This window comes from Salvelinus alpinus, chromosome 2 (genome assembly GCF_045679555.1).
Source record: "Salvelinus alpinus chromosome 2, SLU_Salpinus.1, whole genome shotgun sequence".
Lineage (NCBI taxonomy): Eukaryota > Metazoa > Chordata > Actinopteri > Salmoniformes > Salmonidae > Salvelinus > Salvelinus alpinus.
Window position 1 is genome coordinate 82,436,754 of NC_092087.1, and position 21,654 is coordinate 82,458,407.

Here is a 21,654-nt window from a genome sequence, read left to right on the forward strand (position 1 = left end):
ACAGGCTGCGGTAGGTCTATACATATCAAAGTAGTGATATAACATTTTACATGATATTTCCAAACTTAAAGACGTGTGGCTTTGGTACAAGTACATAAGACTGAATCCACTGGATAAAAAGACAAGCCAGGAATGTTTGTTATAAAATGTGGTATACATGACATTCCCAAACCATGAAGACGACAGTAAAAACCCACACGTATTTGTTACAAACCTTTTATTAAGATATTCAGATTGTTTTTCATAATGTCTTTTTTTACAGTAGTTAATGTGCAATGATCTTTATTACTGGGTCACAGTTAGGATTTCACAAAGTTATTGGCACTTGGAACACGGAAAAAACACTGGCATGTACATGGGTGGGGATCAGGAAGAGGGGGGGGGGTAACACGGCATGGGGTCGTCGGGAGGAGCATCAGCTTCGACATCAGTAGTATATCTTTAACACTACTGCATTAGGTTGTATGTAGTTTATATCCAAAAAAGCTTTTTCTTTTTTATATTTTATTTAAATCTGGGTTATTTTTTTAAATCATAATTCAGTATAATAACTCATGCTGCAAGTGAACAACAATCAAACTTCAATAGTGCTTCTATGTATTGTAAGAATGTACAGTTTAATATACTGTATTTATAGTGTGAAAAGAAAGATCTGCAACGGGGAAAGACCTCGACGGCACCAGAGACAGGAAACCAAATCAAAAAGAGGCATTCTCGGTTGCTGTCTTATCGCTCTATGTAACTGAGGTAATAACTTTCACAAAGCATCCCACTTCTCTGCAGCCAATACCTTGACTGTATTCATGTCAATATGAGACTTGAGCTATTTTAATTGTTCTGGTCTGTCTGTACCTGAACTAACTACTGTAGCCTTAACGTCTCGTGGGTCGTATTCATTAGGGCGCACCGTAGCGAAACGTTTTGCAACAGAAGAAAAAAAAACATGAGCGTCTCTTATTAGACAAGTTCATGCAGTCCGTTCTGTGCGTAATGAACACGACCCCGGTACTTATGAGGTTAGTAAAGGTCTGAGGCTATGGCTGGCGGCATAGGAGGTAAACTGTGTCTGTGTAGTTGTAAACACACATTAAAACGGGACACTTTCAGTGAGCAGCCATGCCGTGTGTGTGTGGTTTGTGTATCTCTGGTGCGTCAGGGTCCTTATAAGGAGCGGTAATACTAGTAAATGTATCTCTGGAATAGACGTTTAGAAGATTGCTGTCAGTCAGCGGTTGCAGAGAAAAACACAGATTGGAGACGGACCTGGGATCAAACACTATTTGAAATAATTTCAAATACTTCATCTGGGATTGATTGAGCACGCCTGGCTTAATGGACCCAATAGAATTGTCCTAAAACGGCCCATTAGATTCTCCAGGAGGGCTAGAGCTCCAAAGTATTTTAAAGATTTGAACCCAGGTCTGAATTTAACTGCAAGGAAACATACAAGGATTGACAGGCCACAAGCAGAAATGGCCTTGTCCCTTACCACTGGTCTAAGGTCAGATCTTGTTTATCCCCATCATGTTTAAAATTAGGATTGTAATAGGGTAATCTGGTTCTAGAGCTGTGGTAAAGGGGTTAACTTCTACCTATAGCCTGCCATGCAGAGAGCGCCGGTTGGGAGGGGGGCTCCTATAGTGATAGAATGGCTTCCCACCCCCTCTCCTCCCTCTGCAGAGAAGAGATGTACAGTCTGGTCACTAGGACCCAGGGGGTTACATGACCATGTGACCAGGGGGATAACCTCCCTACGTTGGTTGGTCACCACCCCCCAGAACCTGCCGGGGGGGGGGGGGGGGTTGTGGTGGGTACAGCAACAACAAAATGAACACAAAATGAAAAGGAATAATAAAAAAATACAGAAATAAATGAAACTACAAAAAAATCATCCCCACAAAGAGTTGATTTCCCCCCATTCATTAGTAGACAGCGTAGCAAATCATTTCGCAACAAAAACTAGAGCTTCCTATTGGACAAATTCGGGATAGTCCCTCCACGCTTGTCAGTTTTCCACCGTTTGGTGCCTGATGAACACAATCCTGGATCCATCGAAATAGAACGGGCTTGGAACCTCTAACCCCCTCAAACTCAACTCTGGACCTGGAAGCCAGTTCCACTGAATGTTTTCATTGTTCCTCTCTAAAACCAGGGACTGATTTAGACCTGGGACACCAGGAGTGTGCAATTAATTATTAGGTAGAACAGAAAACCAGCAGGCTCGGGACCGCGTAGGGTAAGAGTTGAGTACGCCTGCCTAACCCATTATGCCATCATTGACTTGAATGGGGAGGTCCGTTCTATAGATTCTATTTCTATGCCCGGATCACACTTCTGCCACCAAATACAACTCCACAGACTGTTCTAGAGGGACTAAATAGAGAACGTGTTGACAAGGTGCCGAGGCTTTGGCTAGCGGTCTCTACTATACCGGACCGTTAGCGCTCACCCAAAGGTGCTTTATTAGAGATTATGTCACCCTCTCCATTTCCCTTTTATTTGTCTGTGGTGCCGAGTGGAACCAGGTAGCGACAAGAAGCAACCCAGCGAGCACAAGACATTGAAATTGCGTATTATAAAACGTCATTTCAAAGTCATTTGCTCATGGGAAGACAGACGGGTAGATACATGGAGCATGACAAAGACAAGAAGCAATGTATTCCTGTCAGGATATAGGCTATGAATAAGTATTTACTTGCCGCTGTGTATTGACTCCAGCAGAGCTTACGTTAGCTATGGGGATCAACTGACAAAATATTTGGTCTTAAACACAATGGGGACTTCAACCCCAAAGCAAATACTGACAGGTCTTTTTGAATGTAGAATTAAAGAATACAAGACAAGTCGAGACAGAAAGCAAAGCTCAACCACTGTCTCACTGATGTAACATTACGCTGCCCTCTATCGTTAGGATGATGGTAATACCAGGCAGCGCAAGAAGTCCCCCCCCCCCCTCTGAGTTGTAGTACCAACACCAGACACCAGGTGGGCGAGCACTTTATGAGCATCACAATTCAGCTATTCTCTTGTGGACAGACAATTTTCGGCAATAATGTTACTTCTGGGTAACCGAGACTACAATCCAACCAACATTTCCCTGGCTGGGACACTTGTCATTATATGCCATTTAGCTTTTATCCAAAGCCATTTACAGTCATGCGTGCATACATTTTACGTATGGGTGATCCCGGGAATTGAACCCACTATCCTGGCATTGCAAGCGCCATGCTCTAACAACTGAGCTGGACCACGAGACAAGCACGGTCAAGTGAAGGCGGAAGCTAATTTAACTTCCAGGGAATTCTGGGTTTCAAGGAAATGTACAAGAACATAAAAAGTCTGATGGATATTATAAATGGTTATTCCTAGTAAGGAATTTAAGAGATATAGTCCCTTAGGAGAGACTGACATACCAGCTAGTGGTGCTTCCACAGTCCATCATCCGTCAGTCAGTCTGTCTGTCTACCAACCCTCCCTCCCCTCCCTCCCAAAAGTACACAATACAGGTTCAGTACGGTATTCACCCCTTCTCGTGTCCAGCATCAAAACTGCAGCCTCTTCATTACAGCACAATGCAAAAAATATGTGGATCTCTTTCTCTAGCTATTTTACACTTTCAGAGTTCGACTTCCTCTTAATGACAGAACACTTGGCAAGTTTCTAAAACGTGTTAATGTTTGAATTAGTAATCAGGACCTAAAACACTACAGTACATAGCTTCTTTTAGCAACACTAGTATTTACACACTAGCGTTGCTAGGAATTAGCCTGCAAGAAAACGGAATAGTCAGCCGGAAGACAGGAATGAAATAAAATGACATTTCAACTTACTCTGCCGATTGTCTGTAGAGTTGGCCCTTATGCAGGGGGGAAATTAAGCAAAAACATTTAGTAGAACATAACTTAAACCCTGTCCAAACGTGGGCCTGTAGTCCCACTTCCTCTCTGCTTACCTCACGTCAAAATAAAAAAGTCTGGCACGTGCGCCATACCTGCACAAAAAAGGCAAGAACTTGTGAGGGACTTTTATTTTGACATGAGGTAAACAGAGAGGAAGTGAAGTCACTGAGGAACTGCATGGGGTCTACAAACAGACCTTTAATTATACGCTCCATTCTATGTTTTTTCTCCATTTCCCCCCTGCATAAAGACCAACCCTACAGACAAAGTTGAAATTTAATTAACGTCTGGCTTCCGGGGGACTATTCCGTTTTTTGCAAGCTAAATCCTAGCAACGTTAGTGTGTAAATACTAGCGTTGGTGAAAGCAGCTATACAGTACACTATTTAAATCTGTAGAAATAAAAACATTGGTAAGTATAAACAGAAAAACAGCAACGTAATAATAACATTTTCTACAAAGCTCTTTTCTAAAATATGGTCTCTAGCATTATTTAAATGTAATTTCTGGCCCCGCGAAACAACTTCCAGCCTCATTTAGAAAGTGTGTGCCTGGCCAGTGTTTCTACATGATTCCTCATTCACTCGTCCTCCTTTTCCTCCTTCTCCTGTCCCCTCTCTCAGTAGCATTGGACTTGATAAAAGTCATTTAAAAAAAAGACAAACATGGAGTGCATCCCAAATGGCATCCTATTCCCTATTTAGTGCACTACTTTTGACCAGGGCCCATATGGCATCCTATAGGACTCTGGCCAAAAGTAGTGCACTATATAGGGTGCCATTTTGGGACGTAACCACAGACACCCCTGGCCCCCTAGCCTGGAAATCAATGGCACCCTATTCCCTAAAAAATATTGCACTGCTTTTGACCAGAGCCCAACCCAGAGCCCTATGGACCCTGGTCAAAAGTAGTACAGGGAATAGGGGATTGATTTCAGCTCTGCTATAATGAAACAGTGTGGCTTTCCAGGCTGTCTGCCTGACGACTCACTACATACTTCAGTCAGACAGCCATCGGTGAAGTCGGTTGTGGTGACATCACCATGAGGGGTGTTGTACAAAACAAAGTCATTACCGATTGGAGCATCTCGAACCAATCAGAGTAAGCCACTGACACATTTTGAAAACGCCGCTTTACCCACGTGTGTTCTGGCTCTGTCCCAACCCATCACTTTCTGGGACCAATCAGAACTGTTTGAATGTGTCTGCGTTCTAGAAATCGTCAGATCCATGGCGTAGCGTTTGGCCGGAGCAAGGAGTCTGGGAAGCCAGGAAAAGGCTACATCACCCCGCCCCTTACATAAAGAAACAAAATATTTATCTTTGTTGCAAAAAGGCCATGGGACGAGGATCTTCTTCCCTCTCTTCAGTCGTCTTGACTGCAGTTAAGTACCAGAGGCCTGCCACAATGCCTCCTACGTCCTCAGACTCTAAACAAGCAGGAAGAAAAAAAAGCACCACACCCCTCTCTCTCCCTCTTCTTCCCTCCATCCGCAAGAGGTAGGGTAACAATCATGTATCTAGGAACGTATAGAATAGCACCACTCTCTCCTTCCCTCCCAACTCCCTCCCTCCCATCTTCCCGCTCAAGTCTAGGGATTTCACATAAAAATAAAGTCAGTTAACTTGGAATAACAACAATCTTATTAGTATAAACATCTAAAATGGACTGTGTCTCTCTGTATTAATATTTAGATAGAGACCATCAACAGGGAAATGTAGACCACCATCTTCAACATCATCCTAGTCTTCGTCATCACTGCACTTCTAGAAACAGACACATTGTCAGCCTGCAGTCTCCTAAAGGGAATGGACGCCTGGTTGGTTGTTAGACACATGCATTGCCCGATGCAGAGACATATATACAGTACCAGTCAAAAGTTTGGACACACCTACTCATTCAAGAGTTTCCTTCAAGATTGTTGGAAAAGCATTCCAGGTGAAGCTGGTTGAGCGAATGCCAAGAGTGTGCAAAGCTGTCATCAAGGCAAAGGGTGGCTATTTGAAGAATCTCAAATATTTATTTGATTTGTTGAACACTTTTTTGGTTACTACATGATTCCATGTGTGTCATTTCATAGTTCTGATGTCTTCACTATTATTCTACAAATAAGCCCTGGAATGAGTAGGAGTCCAAACTGGTACTGTACACACACACACACGACTGTCACACCAGCACACAGGCAAGAAAGGACACACCTGGACCGACACAAACACACCAAGTCATCCTATCAGGCAGTCCCATCTGTTGTTTAGACAGTTACCACACCAAACACCCCCCTCCTCCTGCCAAACAAACATTCACTCTCACACACACACACACACACGAGTCATTCACATACACAACACGGCCGCCATTTGCAGACATTTAGCTTACATCCTAAACAGCACCCTATTACTTACATAGTGCACTACTTCCTTTGGGACAGAGCCATAGACCTGGGTCATAAAGTGAAGCAGTGAAGCTGAATGAGATCAGGACTCTGAATGGGATTTAATGGTTTGTTTAGTGAACAGTTTGATGCTGTCCCCTCCCTCCCCCCCTATGAGCCAGCCAGTGTTTCATCTATATTCATTTAGCAGCGGTGGCCCACCACTCCTACATTATTGCCACAGAGGCAAAATATGTAATTTTATTTATATATATATAATATATATATATATATATATATATATATATATTCCTGCAAGACACACTTTTAAATGGACAGTTGTTGGCTCAATGACTGGAAGTCTATGGGAACAGCTAGCATGTCATTGTGCTAACGCCAGTAGCAATGCTGTGTGTCTATAGGCTTCCTTCCTCTCCAGACTGTAGTACTGTATGTCTCTCCTACTGAGTCAGACACAAACAGTCTCCTCTCATTCTCTACCACCACACACACTGCTGGCAGTGTACCCAAACCACCCACACACACAGACATGCGCATTCGCCACTCCAGAAGCCAGACACACACGTATGCAGCACATAGAACCAGACTCATCCTGGCACAGACATGCGCATTCCACACACTCTCTCTGTCTTCCAGTCAAAGGCGTTAGCGTGAAGAGCTACAACTTAACACGCATGACTCCATATATGGCAGCAGAGAGAAATGGGGAGAAACTGCACACACACCAGCACGCATGCCTTTATACAGAGCCAACCAAGCATCCCATCCTCCCTCTCTCCCTCTCTCTGGAGACAGACTGTCCTCCTCTCTGTCTCTCTGTTCTGTCAGCCACTCACTCTTTCCTTTAAGGCAGCGCTTGACAAATGCATTAAAAAAAAGTGCAAATTTCTCATCCTACTCTCTTCCTCTCTGTCAGTGGTAGAACTTGGTGAAGTCCCCAAGGATCATACCATGTGGTTAACAAAAGGAGGGGTGGGCTCCAGACCTCACCGCCACCCACCCGCCCAGGTCAAATGGAATAGGTCCACTGGAAGCTGTAGTAGTACCTGCCCTTACACTTTTAAACCTCTTTGACAGTTAGCCTTTTTATACAAACACTCCAAAACATATATATATATTTTTTTTCTTCTTTCAAAACTACAAACGTAAACAACATATGGCCCGTTTTAAAAGCCAGGCCTAAAAGCTGATACTTAAGGTAGCTCTGATCTAAAAAAAAAAAACAATGGTAGTTTCCAGATAGAAAAACAACTCGATGGCTTTCTTTTGGTTGGTTGGTTGAAAGGGGGAGTTACAATGACAATGTTAAGCCTATATTTTACCCAGGTTTATTTTATAGTTGTTTATTCTATACTCTGTCTGTTTGGGTTCACAGTCAGTGTGGGGGAAGTGTTACGATTGATTAACCCTCAACTCCAAAGCAGTGTGTGTGTGTGTTTTAGTGTGTGTGTGTGTGTTTTAGTGTGCGTGTGTGTTTTAGTGTGCGTTTCTACCCCAAACACACAGCAGACCACCTCAGTAACACACAGCAGACCAAGCCTGACAATCACAACAGAACCCACCGCGGACACCAACTGCATTACAAGGTGCTTCACTAACCTAGCCTGGGTGCCAGTCTGTTTCTACCCCCTTGACAACTCCTTATGGAATTGTCACGCAATGACTTACAAGGTGGCGGCAAGATCCTACAAACAGATCTGAGACCAGGCTATCACTAACAACTGTGTCTATAGCACTAGCATGTCTATGCTCACTTCTGCTCAGTGTACAAACCCCTTGAGCACTGATCTAGGATCAGCTTGCCCTCCCCAAACCCTAACCTTGACAACTAGCGGGAAAACGCAAACAGACCATAGATCAGTGTTTAGGGGCAACGGGTTCTTCCTCCTTGACACACCATGATTCTACTGTATGATGGAATACTGGCGGTGGTGTCATCGGCTCCCTACTGGTACTGTGATAGATGGGAACTGCCACAGTCATCTTTCATCCAATCACTGATGAGCTGTAGCTAGAATGACAGTTGGTCGTTATTCAAGGCTTGTCACGGTCCATCTCCTCTCTGTAGTTTCTCACAAGGTGTGTTCAACAGAGCTGGGATGTTTATAGGCTGGCAGTGTGCTGCGGCTGGATCAGTCTGGGTGCACCGGAGTGTGTGTGTGTGTGTGTGTGAGATGCAGCATCACACACACACCAGAGTGATGGATGAATGAGTCAGCCAAGCGTGTGTGAGCACACTCCGTCTGGGATCTCACTCTCTGCCGCATGTGACAACACACACTTCTGTCACCATCCACACACTGACACACAGTGTGTGTGTGTGTGTCGTATTACTTTAATTGGCACCATTGTATCCGCCCAGGATGTATAGGGATTAGTCCTCCGGGGTACTTTAATCCGTGTGTGTGTGTGTGTGTGTCATGAATGCCTCTTTGCAGGATACACCAATCCTCCCTCAGTCCATAACGAAACCAAATACAGAATGGGTCCACCCTGTGTACACTACACATCTAACATAATGCCTCTACAACCCAGCCCCTACACCCTAGCCCCTACACCCTAGCCCACAGCTTCATGCTTGGTCAAATGGAGACAATTCTAGTATTTGGATAAGACTTGTATTATAGTATTATAGTGCAAGACAAGTACATTATTCAGTTATTACTTGCTTAATAGTGCGAGACAACAAATATGTCACTTTCCTTCTAAATGTGAATATGGGCGTGAGCTGACATGATTTTAAAACGGTACCTTACTCCTCTCTCTACACAGAATTCAGTAGACGTATAGGACATCATACTGCATCATCACCGTGGATACCAGATCAGAGCATCTTCTTCCTCGTCCAGTCACCAACTGTTCATCTTTCAGTAACACGTCTCCTCTGCTTTTCAGGGAGGCTTGGCAACAAGTCAAAGGTCACACACACGGAGAGAAAAAGAACTATGAGAAGAGAGTCACAAATTAACAGTGGAAGAAGTAGGAATGAAAACCGCCCTCTAAATGGTCAATTTCAGGGTAGGGGGGGGAAGAGGAGAGGGTTGGGGGGGGTCCAAAAGTCCTGCCAATATACAACATACATATACCTATTTCAACCATTAAACCTTTACGTACCCCCCCACAAATATCAACCCCCTCCCCATACAATAGCCTTCAGTAGGACTTCCAGAGTCTCTATATAAACTGATGAATACAATCTAATCAATCGATCGATTACAATCTACTGTCCACAGACAATACATACAGGTGACTTGACAACGCTTCACGACCGATACATTCATTATCAAAACAGTGTTATTAGACCGTCAAGAGGAGACCCCCCCCCCCCCATTACCCCCAAAACCAGCCATTACTACCCCATCCAACCCCGACCCCATCCAACCCAAAAGGCCCCTCCTCCTAGGGAATGTGTTTCAGCGATATGGAAAGGAGAAAGGACCTTTGCCAACAAAAGAACAAACATTAAAACAAGAAAATATTCTACAATGGGGATCAGGGAATATTTCTAGGTTAAGCCCCCCCCCCTTACATTACAAACCTCCCCCGTCTTTCTTTCTGCACCTCTATCCCTCCATCTTTTCATCTCTCTCACGCCCAAAAGGGGGCAGACACTATGTACATGGGTCCGGGACGGCGAGAGAGAGAGAACAAGGGATGTAACAGATATAATAAATGAAATTGCAAGTATAAAGGGAAGAGATTAAGACATGGAAAAGTGACATTAAAAAACAAACTAAAACTGAGGGAGGAAGTATCGCCGAGAGCAATGATCAAAGACCATCGACCAATAAGATCACAATAAGCCCACTCACTTTAAAACAAAGTGCTGCCGTCTCCGCCCACAACGCCTTGTAACCCCTCCCCCGAAGAAGGTCCCGCATCGCTATTGGCTGCCGCCGCCTCTTCTGCCAGGGAGTTGGGGTCAAACCCATGCTCCGCCCCCAGGGCATCGGCCTCCATCTTGACGGCGTCTGATTGGAGGAAAGCGGAGTAGGCGTCACCCTCGGCCATGAGGAGCTTGAGCTTCGGGATCCAGGACTTCCTGACGACCCGGCGGGCATTAGTGCACATGTCAGCCGCGATGGCGTTCATCTCGCTCTCCTTGAAGCTCGGCGCAAAGTTCTGGCAGTAAACTGTTGAGGGGAGAGATACAGTTAGGTGCTGCGGACAATATAGATGCACTGGAATGATGTGAAGAAATGCAGGTATATGACTACAACACGGTGTAGCACTGAGTGTGTGAGGCTTGTCCGGTGTGTGTGAAAGCAAAGCTGTGCACTGGAGTGTGTGACACTCACACTTGACGGCGTGCAGTACTCTGCTGTCCAGGGGCTTGCGGCTGGGGTCGTTTGTAGACGAGCGGATCCCCGTCCCACAGCTGTTAGCTAGAGTACTCCTGAGAGGGGATGGAAAAGATACACACAGTATCATTTACTGGATGTCTTCACAAACAAATATTATGCTGCCTGAAGCGCATGCACCGATGCACAAAAGCAAGCACACAAAATGTACACGCTTCCAACAGTCAAACAAACACACACACACACACACACACTCCCCTCACCTGTCGAAGAAAGAGGCCAGCAGCCTCCTCAGTAGGACCTTGTGCCGCGTGCCGGCGCTGACGTGACAGTTCATGAGCTGGGCGCGGGAGATGAACACGGAGGTACCCGTCACCAGCTCCAGCCTCTCTGCAGGGTCACCCTCCTCGTACAGCCGCGGGTGGCACCGGTTACCTACACCAACCAATCAATCCATTCAAATGTATTAAAGCCTTTTTCACGTCAGCTGCAGGTGGCAGCAGTTGCCAATCAATTCATAAAAATCAATCAATACAATAAGTGTTTTTACAGTAACAGGAGCCTGGTCTAAACACAGGTGGCAACCACCAATTGCCTATGAATAAATGAATGACTGAACTCAGAATGTCAACGTGTATAGAGTCAGACATGCGAGTACAACAGTACAACTACAGTATTACTTTAGAAAAAGAAAAACAGACACTATAGTATTAGAAACTAAATGAAGTCTGTGTGTGTACCTATCTGGGTGATGAGTTCGGCAGGTAGCGAAGCCAGATCCTGGCGTAGCCTCACCCCCCTGCCGCCCCGGGTCTCGGCCGTGAGGTGCTCCGGTAGGGACTCCACACGCTCGCCCGCTACTGGGGTGGTACAGAGAGGGCACACGTTACACATGAATACACACAGCAACATTAAACACACGGCTACATTAACACACATATACACTGAACAAAAATATAAAAACGCAACAAGTAAAGTGTTGGTCCCATGTTTCATGAGCTGAAATAAAAGATCCCAGAAATGTTCCATACGCACAAAAAACCTATTTCGCTCAAGTTTTGTGCAAACTTATTTATATCCTTGTTAGTGAGCATTTCTCCTTTGCCAAGATAACGGTCAGGTGGATGAATTGTGGCATATCAAGAAGGTGATTAAACAGCATGATCATTACACAGGTGCACCTTGTGCTGGGGACAATAAAAGGCCACTAAAATGGGCAGTTGTGTCACACAACACAATGCCACAGATGTCTCAGAGGGAGCGTGCTAATTGGCATGCTGACTGCAGGAATGTCCACCAGAGCTGTTGCCAGAGACTTTAATGTTAATTTCTCTAAGCCGCTTCCAACATCGTATTAGAGAATTTGCCAGTATGTCCAACCGACCTCACAAGCGCAGACTGTAACGTTGTGTGGGCGAGCGGTTTGCTGATGTCAACATTGTGAACAGAGTGCCCCATGGTTCTGGTGGGGTTATGGTATCGGCAGGCATAAGCGACGGACACACGAACACAATAGCAATTTATTGATTGGTAATTTGAATGCACAAAAATACCGTGACGAGATCCTGAGACCCATTATGAGGCCCATTTAATTGTAGGTATCTGTGACGAACAGATGCATATCTGTATTCCTAGTCATGTGAAATAATTGATTTATTTCAAATTGTCTGATTTTCAAGCCTCATTGACCCTGCTTCGTAGTGTGTGTATATATATATATATATATCTTTCAAAGACCTGATGTTCCAATGAAGATCACATCCCCTCCCAGATAACAGATATATCATCTAGAACTGTTTTGTTGCCATTATTTAACCAGGAAAGTCATTGAGAACACATTCTGTATTTAATTTCTCTCATTCCTTCACTATGACAAATAACCTATATCTTTTTTGCTTTCTCATATGAACTGTAACTCAGTAAAATCTTTGAAATTGTTGCATGTTGCATTTATATTTTTGTTAAGTGTACAAAACATTAGGAACACCTTCTCTTTCCATGACAGACTGACCAGGTGAATTCAGGTGAAAGCTGCAGTATGACCCCTTATTGATGTCACTTGTTAAATCCACTTCAACCAGTGTAGATGAAGGGGAGGAGTGTGACATTTAGAGGGTGAATGGGCAAGACAAAAGACTGAAGTGCCTTTGAATGGGGTATGGTAGTAGAGGGGGTGCAACTCAATATTAGGAAGGTGTTCTTAATGTTTTGTACACCCAGTGTACAACTGGCTATAATGACATGCAGGTCTAGCTAACACTATCCTGCAACGGAGTGGGTCAGAGGAGGAGAGGGTACATGTAAAGACAGATATTCACACTTAAATATGTATCTATTAATATTGACATACCTACAACTAGCATTAATGTACAGACATAAGCAAAGGCAAACAGAACATACAGTAGATAGCAGAGTGATGCTAATTCCCCATCCTCTTCCAAATCAGGATCACAATCAGCTGCCTAGTTGTTCCCTCTAATCTCGTCTCTTCCCTCATCTATCAGTCTATTGTTCTGACCTGAAGCACTCTTGCTCCCTCCCCCCTCGGGCTGGGAATTGCCAGGGACCTCACCATACGATTTTATCACGATATGATGTGTATTGCGATTCTCACAAATCTATATGTATTGCGATTTTTTACAGAGGTTTTATTGTGAATTGATGTTCAAAATATATTGCTCACCATATGTCTGCTGCAGAGAGACAAGAGGAGCCTTGAGAAAACACGTTTTGATCAGTCACGGAGATAAAAGTGCTGTAAACACATCGGCTCACTATTTAAACAGGAGATGGAGAACCAGCTATGGAATGAAAAATACCAGTTTTGGTGCAGGTACAGCCGGCTAACGCTACCTAGCAAATTATTAGAATATATTCACTACCGTTCAAAAGTTTGGGGTCACTTAGGAATGTCCTGGTTTTTGAAAGAAAAGCAAATGTTTTTGTCCGTTAAAATAACATCAAATTGATCAGAAAACTGTGTAGACATTGTTGATGTTGTAAATGACTGTTGTAGCTGGAAACGGCAGATTTCTTATGGAATATCTACATGGGCGTACAGAGGCCCATTATCAGCAACCATCCTGTGTTCCAATGGCACCTTGTGTTAGCTAATCCAAGTTCAAGTGGCACAGCTGAAAACTGTGATCCTGATTAAAGAAGCAATAAATCTGGCCTTTAGACTAGTTGAGTATCTGGAGCATCAGCATTTGTGGGTTCAATTACAGGCTCAACATGGCCAGAAACTTGTCAGTCTATTCTTGTTCTGAGAAATGAAGGCTATTCCATGCAAGAAATTGCCAACAAACTGAAGATCTCGTACAACGCTGTGTACTACTCCCTTCACAGAACAGCACAAACTGGCCCTTACCAGAAAAGAAAGAGGAGCCTCTTCACTGTTGACTTGAGAATGGTGTTTTGCGGGTACTAAACTAGACACTAATGTACTTGTCCTCTTGCTCAGTTGTGCACCCGGGCCTCCCACTCCCCTTTCTATTCTGGTTAGAGCCAGTTTGCGCTGTTCTGTGAAGGCGTTGTACGAGATCTTCAGTTTCTTGGCAATTTCCCGCATGGAATAGCCTTCATTTCTCAGAACAAGAATAGACTGACAAGTTTCAGAAGAAAGTTCCTCGTTTCTGGCCATTTTGAGCCTGTAATCGAACCCACAAATGCTGATGCTCCAGATACTCAACTACACTAAAGAAGGCCAGTTTTATTGATTCTTTAATCAGCACAACAGTTTTCAGCTGTGCTAACATAATTGCAAAGGGGTTTTCTAATGATCAATCAGCCTTTTAAAATGATAAACTTGTATTAGCTAACACAACGTGCCATTGAAACACAGGAGTGATGGTTGCTGATAATGGGCCTCTGTACGCCTATGAAGATATTCCATTAAAAATCTGCAGTTTCCAGCTACAATAGCCATTTACAACATCAACAATGTCTACAGTGTATTTCTGATCAATTTGATGTTATTTTAATGGACATTGTTTTGTGCTTTTCTTTCAAAAACAAGGACCTTTCTAAGTGACCCCAAACTTTTGAACGGTAGAAAATATATATATATATATATTTTTTTTTTATAAATACTTGGGAGTCAAATATTGGTATAATATCGTCCCAAAATAATATTGCGATATGTGACTTTATCAATTCCCCCCCCCCATAACTACGCTCCTCCAGATTCCTACCTCACCAACTCTCGCTCTCACCTGTGGCGCCCACATTGAGCATACTGTACATTGTGTACATGTTACAGATCTGCCTGTACTGCTCTTCGGCGCTGTCGTCGGTCACTTCCTCTTCCTCCTCGTCATCGTGGTAACTAAGGGGCGAGTCGCTGGTGTATATGCTCAGCGTCCCCGGACTCGTTCCGTCCGGCGTCCCCACGCTGCTGCTGTTATGGTTACTGTTGTTGTTGTTGTTGTTATGGTTACTGTGGTTAACAACATTTCTGCCCATTGCATCTTGGGAGTTGCAGTTGTTTGATGAGGCGGAGGAGGAAGAGTAGCGGGCGGCTTTCCTGGACCCCCCTCCTCCTCCCGACCCCCCTCCCCCGTCACCGCGGTTGCCTCCCTCCCACAGGCGCTTGGCGACAGGGCTGCACACCACCGAGTAGGACGTGGCCTCCTGCTGAGAACGAGAGAGAAGAGATTAGCTACATAACAACTATTTAGTGTGTTGTCATCCGTTCATCATGTGAGAGGGCAGCCAAACTCATGTGCATTTATGCTTGAGCATTGAGTGTTTGTGTACTTCCTTGTATGGCACAGGAGATAAAGAAGTTCACAGCTTGCACCTTTGACCAGATGGGCATACTACAAAGCAGGATTAATGAGTTAGCTAGCTAACTTTTATTTAAAAAAACAAATAACTATAGAATTTCTGGTTCATTAAGAAAGCTAAACTTGTTGAGTCAATTAGACTATGTCCACTTCAAGCTTATCTTTCAAATAAAGACATTTTAGAATATTTAGGCAAGTTAGCCGCCTAACTCATTTATCCTGCTGTGTAGTACACCCCTCTGCTCTATGAAAGACCTGACGTTCCACTGAAGATTGCATCCCCTCCCAGATAAGATATTTATTCTAGAACACACTTATTTGTTTTGCCTTTCTTTAACCAGGAAAGTAATTGAGAACATTTCATTTCTATTCCATTCCTCCACTATGACAAATAACCTATATATTTTTTGCCAACTCACCTGCTGTGACTGTGGTGTGGGTTGTGGCGTAGTCCCGCTCTGCTCCGTCTTCACCCTCAACACCAGGGGGAGGGGTGTCAGGCAGGAGGCGGGCCTACATGCTGCCGAGGAAACCACCCCAGCCCCTCCCCCTGTGGTTTGAGTGACAGGGCTCTGGGGCTCGGACGGTGGAGTCTCTTCTGCATGAAGACCCTGGGAGTCACAGCTAGGGGAGGAGACCTGGAGGAAGAATATGCAAATGAAGAGGTAAATAAATCTGAGAAAAATCTGTAAAATATTTAAGACTATGTAAAGTGGGAACTGGAAAGCTTTGACAAGGAGAACCTTAGCCTAATGCAGGGGTAGGCAACTAGATTCAGCCGTGGGCTGATTTTTGTTGGGAGCGAATAATCGGGGTCCGGAAAATAATTATAATAATTTGCACACTGGAAATTGATCACAACAAAGCCCCAAAAAGAGATTTAAAAATAACAATAATTTCATACCTTGATTACATTGAGACATGATCACGTCTTATATTTTGTGAAGGAATACTTGGTAACAGATTTCATAAAATAAATGATGTTTAAGCTGAATTCCTGGTGATTTTACAGTTTATTTTTTATACCAAAAACTAAAATAATAAATATATATTTACTATAAACTTTGGGGGGGGGGGGGGGGGGGGGCAAAAGAAAACACCTGTTGCCAACCCCTGTCCTAATGAAACAATCCACTTGTGCTGTCAGTTGCAGTCCAATTATCTCCCAACATCTACCTATGGTGAGAATTATCTCCCAACATCTACCTATGGTGATCATTATCTCCCAACATCTACCTATGGTGATCATTATCTCCCAACATCTACCTATGGTGTTCGTTATCTCCCAACATCTACCTATGGTGATCATTATCTCCCAACATCTACCTATGGTGATAATTATCTCCCAACATCTACCTATGGTGATCATTATCTCCCAACATCTACCTATGGTGATCATTATCTCCCAACATCTACCTATGGTGATCATTATCTCCCAACATCTACCTATGGTGATAATTATCTCCCAACATCTACCTATGGTGATAATTATCTCCCAACATCTACCTATGGTGATCATAGAAGCTGGCAAGACAGCACAAACAGGTTGCTATGGTTACACTAGATACCTTAAGGAAGAACTCTGTGCCCTTCTCCATGATCTGCTGAATCTGCAGGAAGCCTGCGGTGTACATGAGGAGGAACTGGTCCCCCACGTTCATGCTGAGGCGGCCTGTGTAGCAGAAGGCTAGGATCTGTTGGAAGCTCTGGGGCTGGACGGCCGGGGGTAGCTCCACCACACTGCTCTTCCCTCCAGCGTTGAACAGGTCCCGGAAGTAGGAGCTACTGGCCGCCAGGACCGCCCGGTGCGCCTGGGGAGGGACAGAGAGAGGAAGGGGTGAATACATATACAGCACACAGGCTTCTTTTTAAACAAATTTGAGGTACAACCAGAGAATATTTCACCAGGGTTCTTAACCCTAATCAAAATTCAGGCATTATTAGATCAATCTAGCGACGGATTAGCCGTCGCCCTAACTTGAAGGCTTGTCAATGAGGTAAATAACGGTCAGATTGGTTCAGTTTACTCCAAAAAACAACATTGATGTTTATCTTCTTTTTTTTTACCCCTTTTTTCTCCCCAATTTCGTGGTATCCAATTGGATAGTTGTCTCATCGCTGCAACTCCCGCACGGACTCGGGAGAGGCGAAGGTCGAGAGCCATGCGTCCTCCGAAACACAACCCAACCTAGCCGCACTGCACATCCAACCCGGAAGCCAGCCGCACCAATGTGTCGGAGGAAACACTGTACGCCTAGCGACCTGGTCAACATGCACTGCGCCTGGCCTGCCACAGGAGTCGCTAGTGCGCGATGAGACAAGGATATCCCTGCCGGCCAAACCCTCCCTAACCCGGACGACGCTAGGCCAATTGTGCGCCGCCCCATGGGCTTCCCGGTCGCGGCCGGCTGCGACAGAGCCTGGGCTCGAACCCTGGTGGCACAGCTAGCACTGCGATGTGGTGCCTTAGACCACTGCGCCACCCGGGAGGCCCGCATTGATGTTTATCAACTCCTACCTTGAAGGCGTGTCCCTTGACAACAACGGAGACGTCGCAGTAGAGCCCCTGGAGCCTCTGCTCATTGAGACACTCCAACACGTTGTTGCCAAAGTTAGGGATCGCCATCTGTAGCGTCTGAGCCATAACGCTCTAGCCCAGCACCACCGGGTCTATAACAAGGAGAGAAATGTTATATTAGGTCTTGCCTATGTCATGGGTATGTCATGTAGGCTACAAAGTTAGGGGTCGTCATCTGTAGTGTCTGAGCCATAACGCTCTAGCCAAGCACCACAGGGTCCAATAGCAGGGAGAGAAATGGTTATATAGGTCTATGTCATGTACGGTATATGTTATGGAACGCTTACTGTTTGTTGTTGATTATTGGAGAGGCGAGAAAGGGGGGGGCGGCAGAGGGGAAAAGGGAGAGAGACTGGGATTGAAATAAGGAGAGTGATGGGAGGGAGGGGGATAGAGGGATGACTAATGCACCTTTAATAAAGAGCGCTAGAAAGAGAGCTCATTTTTTTTTAAATTATCCAAATAAGTTTGTCTCATTCATTTGAAATAAAAAATGTCAAATTCTGCGGTGGGTAACTAGCTTTTGTCCTTACTTCGTTGTTTTGTTTTTGAACGAGACAAGAGAAAAGGCAACAGAATTCCATGACATAATTATTCAGTTTTGTTTGGTTTGTTGCCATCCAGCCTTGATGTGTCAGATCACAAGTAGAAAGAACGGCTGTCAAACTTGCCTCTCCACAAAGAACCCTTAAAAGTTTCCCCCTCTTTTTGGAGACTTTGCATTGAAGAAGACTGCCACAACTTTAACTGACTGGCGGCACATAAGACACCATGATACCTTTTAATTTAGATTATTTTTAGAGCACTAACTGTGTAATGAACCACATGTGACTGGGAATCAATGGAAAGGCCACGACCATGAGCCAATAGGCTAATAAAAAACACTCCGATGGGGATTAGGCCTATTTAATAACAAGGTCAAGCAAAGCTAATTTCATCAACACTCATACGATTAAACAATGAACGGACCTATATGTTGTCCTTAAAAACAGCTACTCAAGTGCCAACTGAAGGAAAATAGCCTATGGAATAGCCTAAAAACAAACATTTAAAATGTATAGGACCGTGGCTAATTAAGATCTATGGTCTTGCTCTTTGCATACACATTTGTATCTGTGTAAGTTAATATACATGTATTTCTCCATTAAAACTATATAAACAGAGAAAGAACGCATAACAATTTATCTACTGCCACTGCACAAGAGAGCACGCTTTCAACTTTTCAATAATTATTCTCACAACTAACAATTAAAACAGGTTGAACTTTATATTTAGCCTAGTACATTTCCTTATCATCAAACTGAGAACATATTGGTTAATTTTGATTGGAGGAATGCAGAATAGAACCAATCAAAACGACCACCTAAACCCATCATCACATTAGGTTCCATTTCCTCTTGTGACACAACATCCAAGAACATAAAGGCAGTTCATTTAACTGATTTGACCTCTAACCCTCTACCTACCAGTAACATTATATGGCCACACGTCACCACCACACAATGTTTATGTCAGGGTTATGTGAGGGACAATAATATTACATAATCTGAATAAAATTCCATATTTTGCCACCTGAATTGAAGTTTTACTTTAATGAAAGAAAAAGTATGTATACTTTATTCAACCTCTAACCCCCCCAGCCGTGACATTATAAAACAACACACTACCACAAACCGATTAGTCAGACAGGATTATATTACGGGTTGAGAAACTAAATGCTATTTTTTTTGCTGATGCCACCTTATTTTTTATTTTGTACAAGCATATAAGATAAATTAATAAGCGCACAGTCAGCAATCTAATCAAATACAAATGTAAAAATATTTTGTATATTAATGATTGGCATGGCTGTAGCCAACAATCAATCAATCAAATACTATGATATTCAATTTCCTGGTTTGGGAGGTGAAAAGGTAGCCACAGTTAGCAAGTAGCAAGCTAAAAGCTAATGCTAATTTGATGTTAACCAAATAAAAATGTCAAATTCTTGAACGTCCAAGTCGTCAATTGAACACTGTCAAGTAAAAGCATTTGCTTATTTACTTGAAAACATTTGCTTTAAAGAGTCAAAAATGAAGGAATCTACTTTGCATCAACCGGCATGTGGCTATATTATGTAGCTAGCCTCCCAAGAGCACGAATAATATTAACTTTAAACGGAATATACTGTACTTCGATGAATCATTAATAGCTCAATCTCACATCGAAGGATAGCGGGAGAGACTCGACGGTGCCCGCCAAGGGAAGACTAGAGGCTTTAACAGCGGTAGAACAGCCAGACGGAGTGGGCAGAGAGCTGTCCGTGCCCCGTTTTGTGCCAGTATCTTTGCCCCGTGAGATTCGGAGCGCTCGGGCTGGCACGGGCCGGGGGGCGACGGAAAGAGCGGACGGTTGGATAACAAAACAATACTTTATCACCGGTTCTCTCTCTCTGTTTATGTCGATACAGCCGTTAATTTGCTCTATCAAACTAGCTAAAAGACAACGGCACGTATTCTGTCACAAAAATAGTAGAACAAATAAAATATTCAGGAGTTCGCATCACCCGTCGCTCTCGCCCCCACTCTGTGCCAGAGCTGTCGGTTAGAGTTACCTCCTTGGGCCTAGGCTAGCTACTCGGGATACACTGTACTTTTATTTTGGGTTAGCCCATCGCATAATGTAACCCGGCGCCAGCTGAGTTATCACCCAAATTAAGTATTTGTCGCCCGAAACAATGGATCATCCAATTAATGTGTCGTTTAGTAAAAATCTGAATTTCTAAATATTTTAGTTATTTTTGGGAGGTAGCTTGGGGGGTGGTCCCCGGTAAACACTCAACAGGTCAATCCGGGACAAACGTAGGCAAGCAACTGGGGGGGGGCGAGTCAGACTGAACTATGCATGCTTGCAGCGAGTTGTGATATAGCTTGTAGCCTATGAGTTCCTGCTAGCCAAGACACCAATTTAACCAGTTAACGACAACACGCGATGAACATAAACCCCCAATCGCATTAACCATTTCTGTTAGGAGTAGACTCATTCTACTGGGAAAATGTCACTCTTCAACGAAACATCCAGGTAAAACCCGGCCGCGTTTCAAAAGTTGAGGAATAAAGAGCGAGAGAGAGCGCGGAATACTGTGAACTCACCGATGAAAGGCAGGCTAGGCAACCCGTGGTGTTTGCAGGCAGTGTGTGAGTGTGAAGCATAGACGGTAGCTATATAGCCACTAAAGTGGTTAAAGTTTTGCTGGTGCTGCTGTTCGGTGTTCCAACTCAGCCCATCCCCCACCGCACACCTTCCCAAAAACAATAGCTAACTAACCCGCCCACTCCCCAAAAAAACTCACACGGAACCGCTCTCAATTCCTCCCCGAAGAACAGCCACTTCACAACAGCTAGCCACCTCGCCGACTTCCCGTGTCCTTTCTGACCCCGGTGAACCCTGGTAAAACCCACCCCCCTCACTATATTCCGTTGGAAAGTGTTTCAATGGAGTAGTGCAGAAGCGTTCGGTCCTCTCCCTCTCTACAGGCAGCCATTCAGTGTGAGCACAGCACAGGTGGAGAAGCAGAGCGCAGAGCTATCGAGGGAGTCAAAAACGGTACCCAGAGGTGGAGGAAAAGATCACAGAGCTAACCGATCTCTCAGACAGAAAGCGTCCCCAACCAACCCGGATGCCCCTGTCTGTCTCCACCAACTGCCCAATTCAAATC

The 21,654-nt window shown here is 44.2% G+C and overlaps 1 protein-coding gene across 4 annotated transcripts; it reads right to left on the reverse strand.

Annotated features, from left to right (window-relative positions):
- Window positions 1-202: 202 nt before the first annotated feature.
- nacc1b (nucleus accumbens associated 1, BEN and BTB (POZ) domain containing b) lies at window positions 203-21,511 on the reverse strand. 4 transcript variants are annotated; one of them, XM_071389589.1, is made up of 9 exons: window positions 21,289-21,511; window positions 17,898-18,049; window positions 16,948-17,190; window positions 15,799-16,017; window positions 14,807-15,227; window positions 11,333-11,449; window positions 10,856-11,027; window positions 10,590-10,687; window positions 203-10,424 (listed from the first exon to the last, which is right to left on the reverse strand). In XM_071389589.1, the coding sequence occupies exons 2-9, from the start codon at window positions 18,021-18,023 to the stop codon at window positions 10,105-10,107; spliced, it is 1,716 nt and encodes a 571-aa protein (XP_071245690.1). In that variant the 5' UTR covers window positions 18,024-18,049; window positions 21,289-21,511; the 3' UTR covers window positions 203-10,104. The 4 variants fall into 4 exon arrangements, with proteins under 4 accessions (XP_071245690.1, XP_071245687.1, XP_071245688.1 ...); XM_071389586.1 differs by having other exon boundaries at window positions 11,333-11,452; window positions 21,289-21,509; XM_071389587.1 differs by lacking the exon at window positions 21,289-21,511 and adding an exon at window positions 21,089-21,270 and having other exon boundaries at window positions 11,333-11,452.
- Between the last annotated feature and the right edge of the window lie 143 nt (window positions 21,512-21,654).

Coding starts and splice junctions, on each gene's coding strand:
- nacc1b (XM_071389586.1), bottom strand. CDS start 18,023: ATGGCTCAGACGCTACAGATGGCGATCCCTAACTTTGGCAACAACGTG. Junction 11,028..11,332: donor CGAACTCATCACCCAGATAG/GTACACACACAG, acceptor TGGTTGGTGTAG/GTAACCGGTGCCACCCGCGG. Junction 10,425..10,589: donor AGTACTGCACGCCGTCAAGT/GTGAGTGTCACA, acceptor TCCCCTCAACAG/TTTACTGCCAGAACTTTGCG.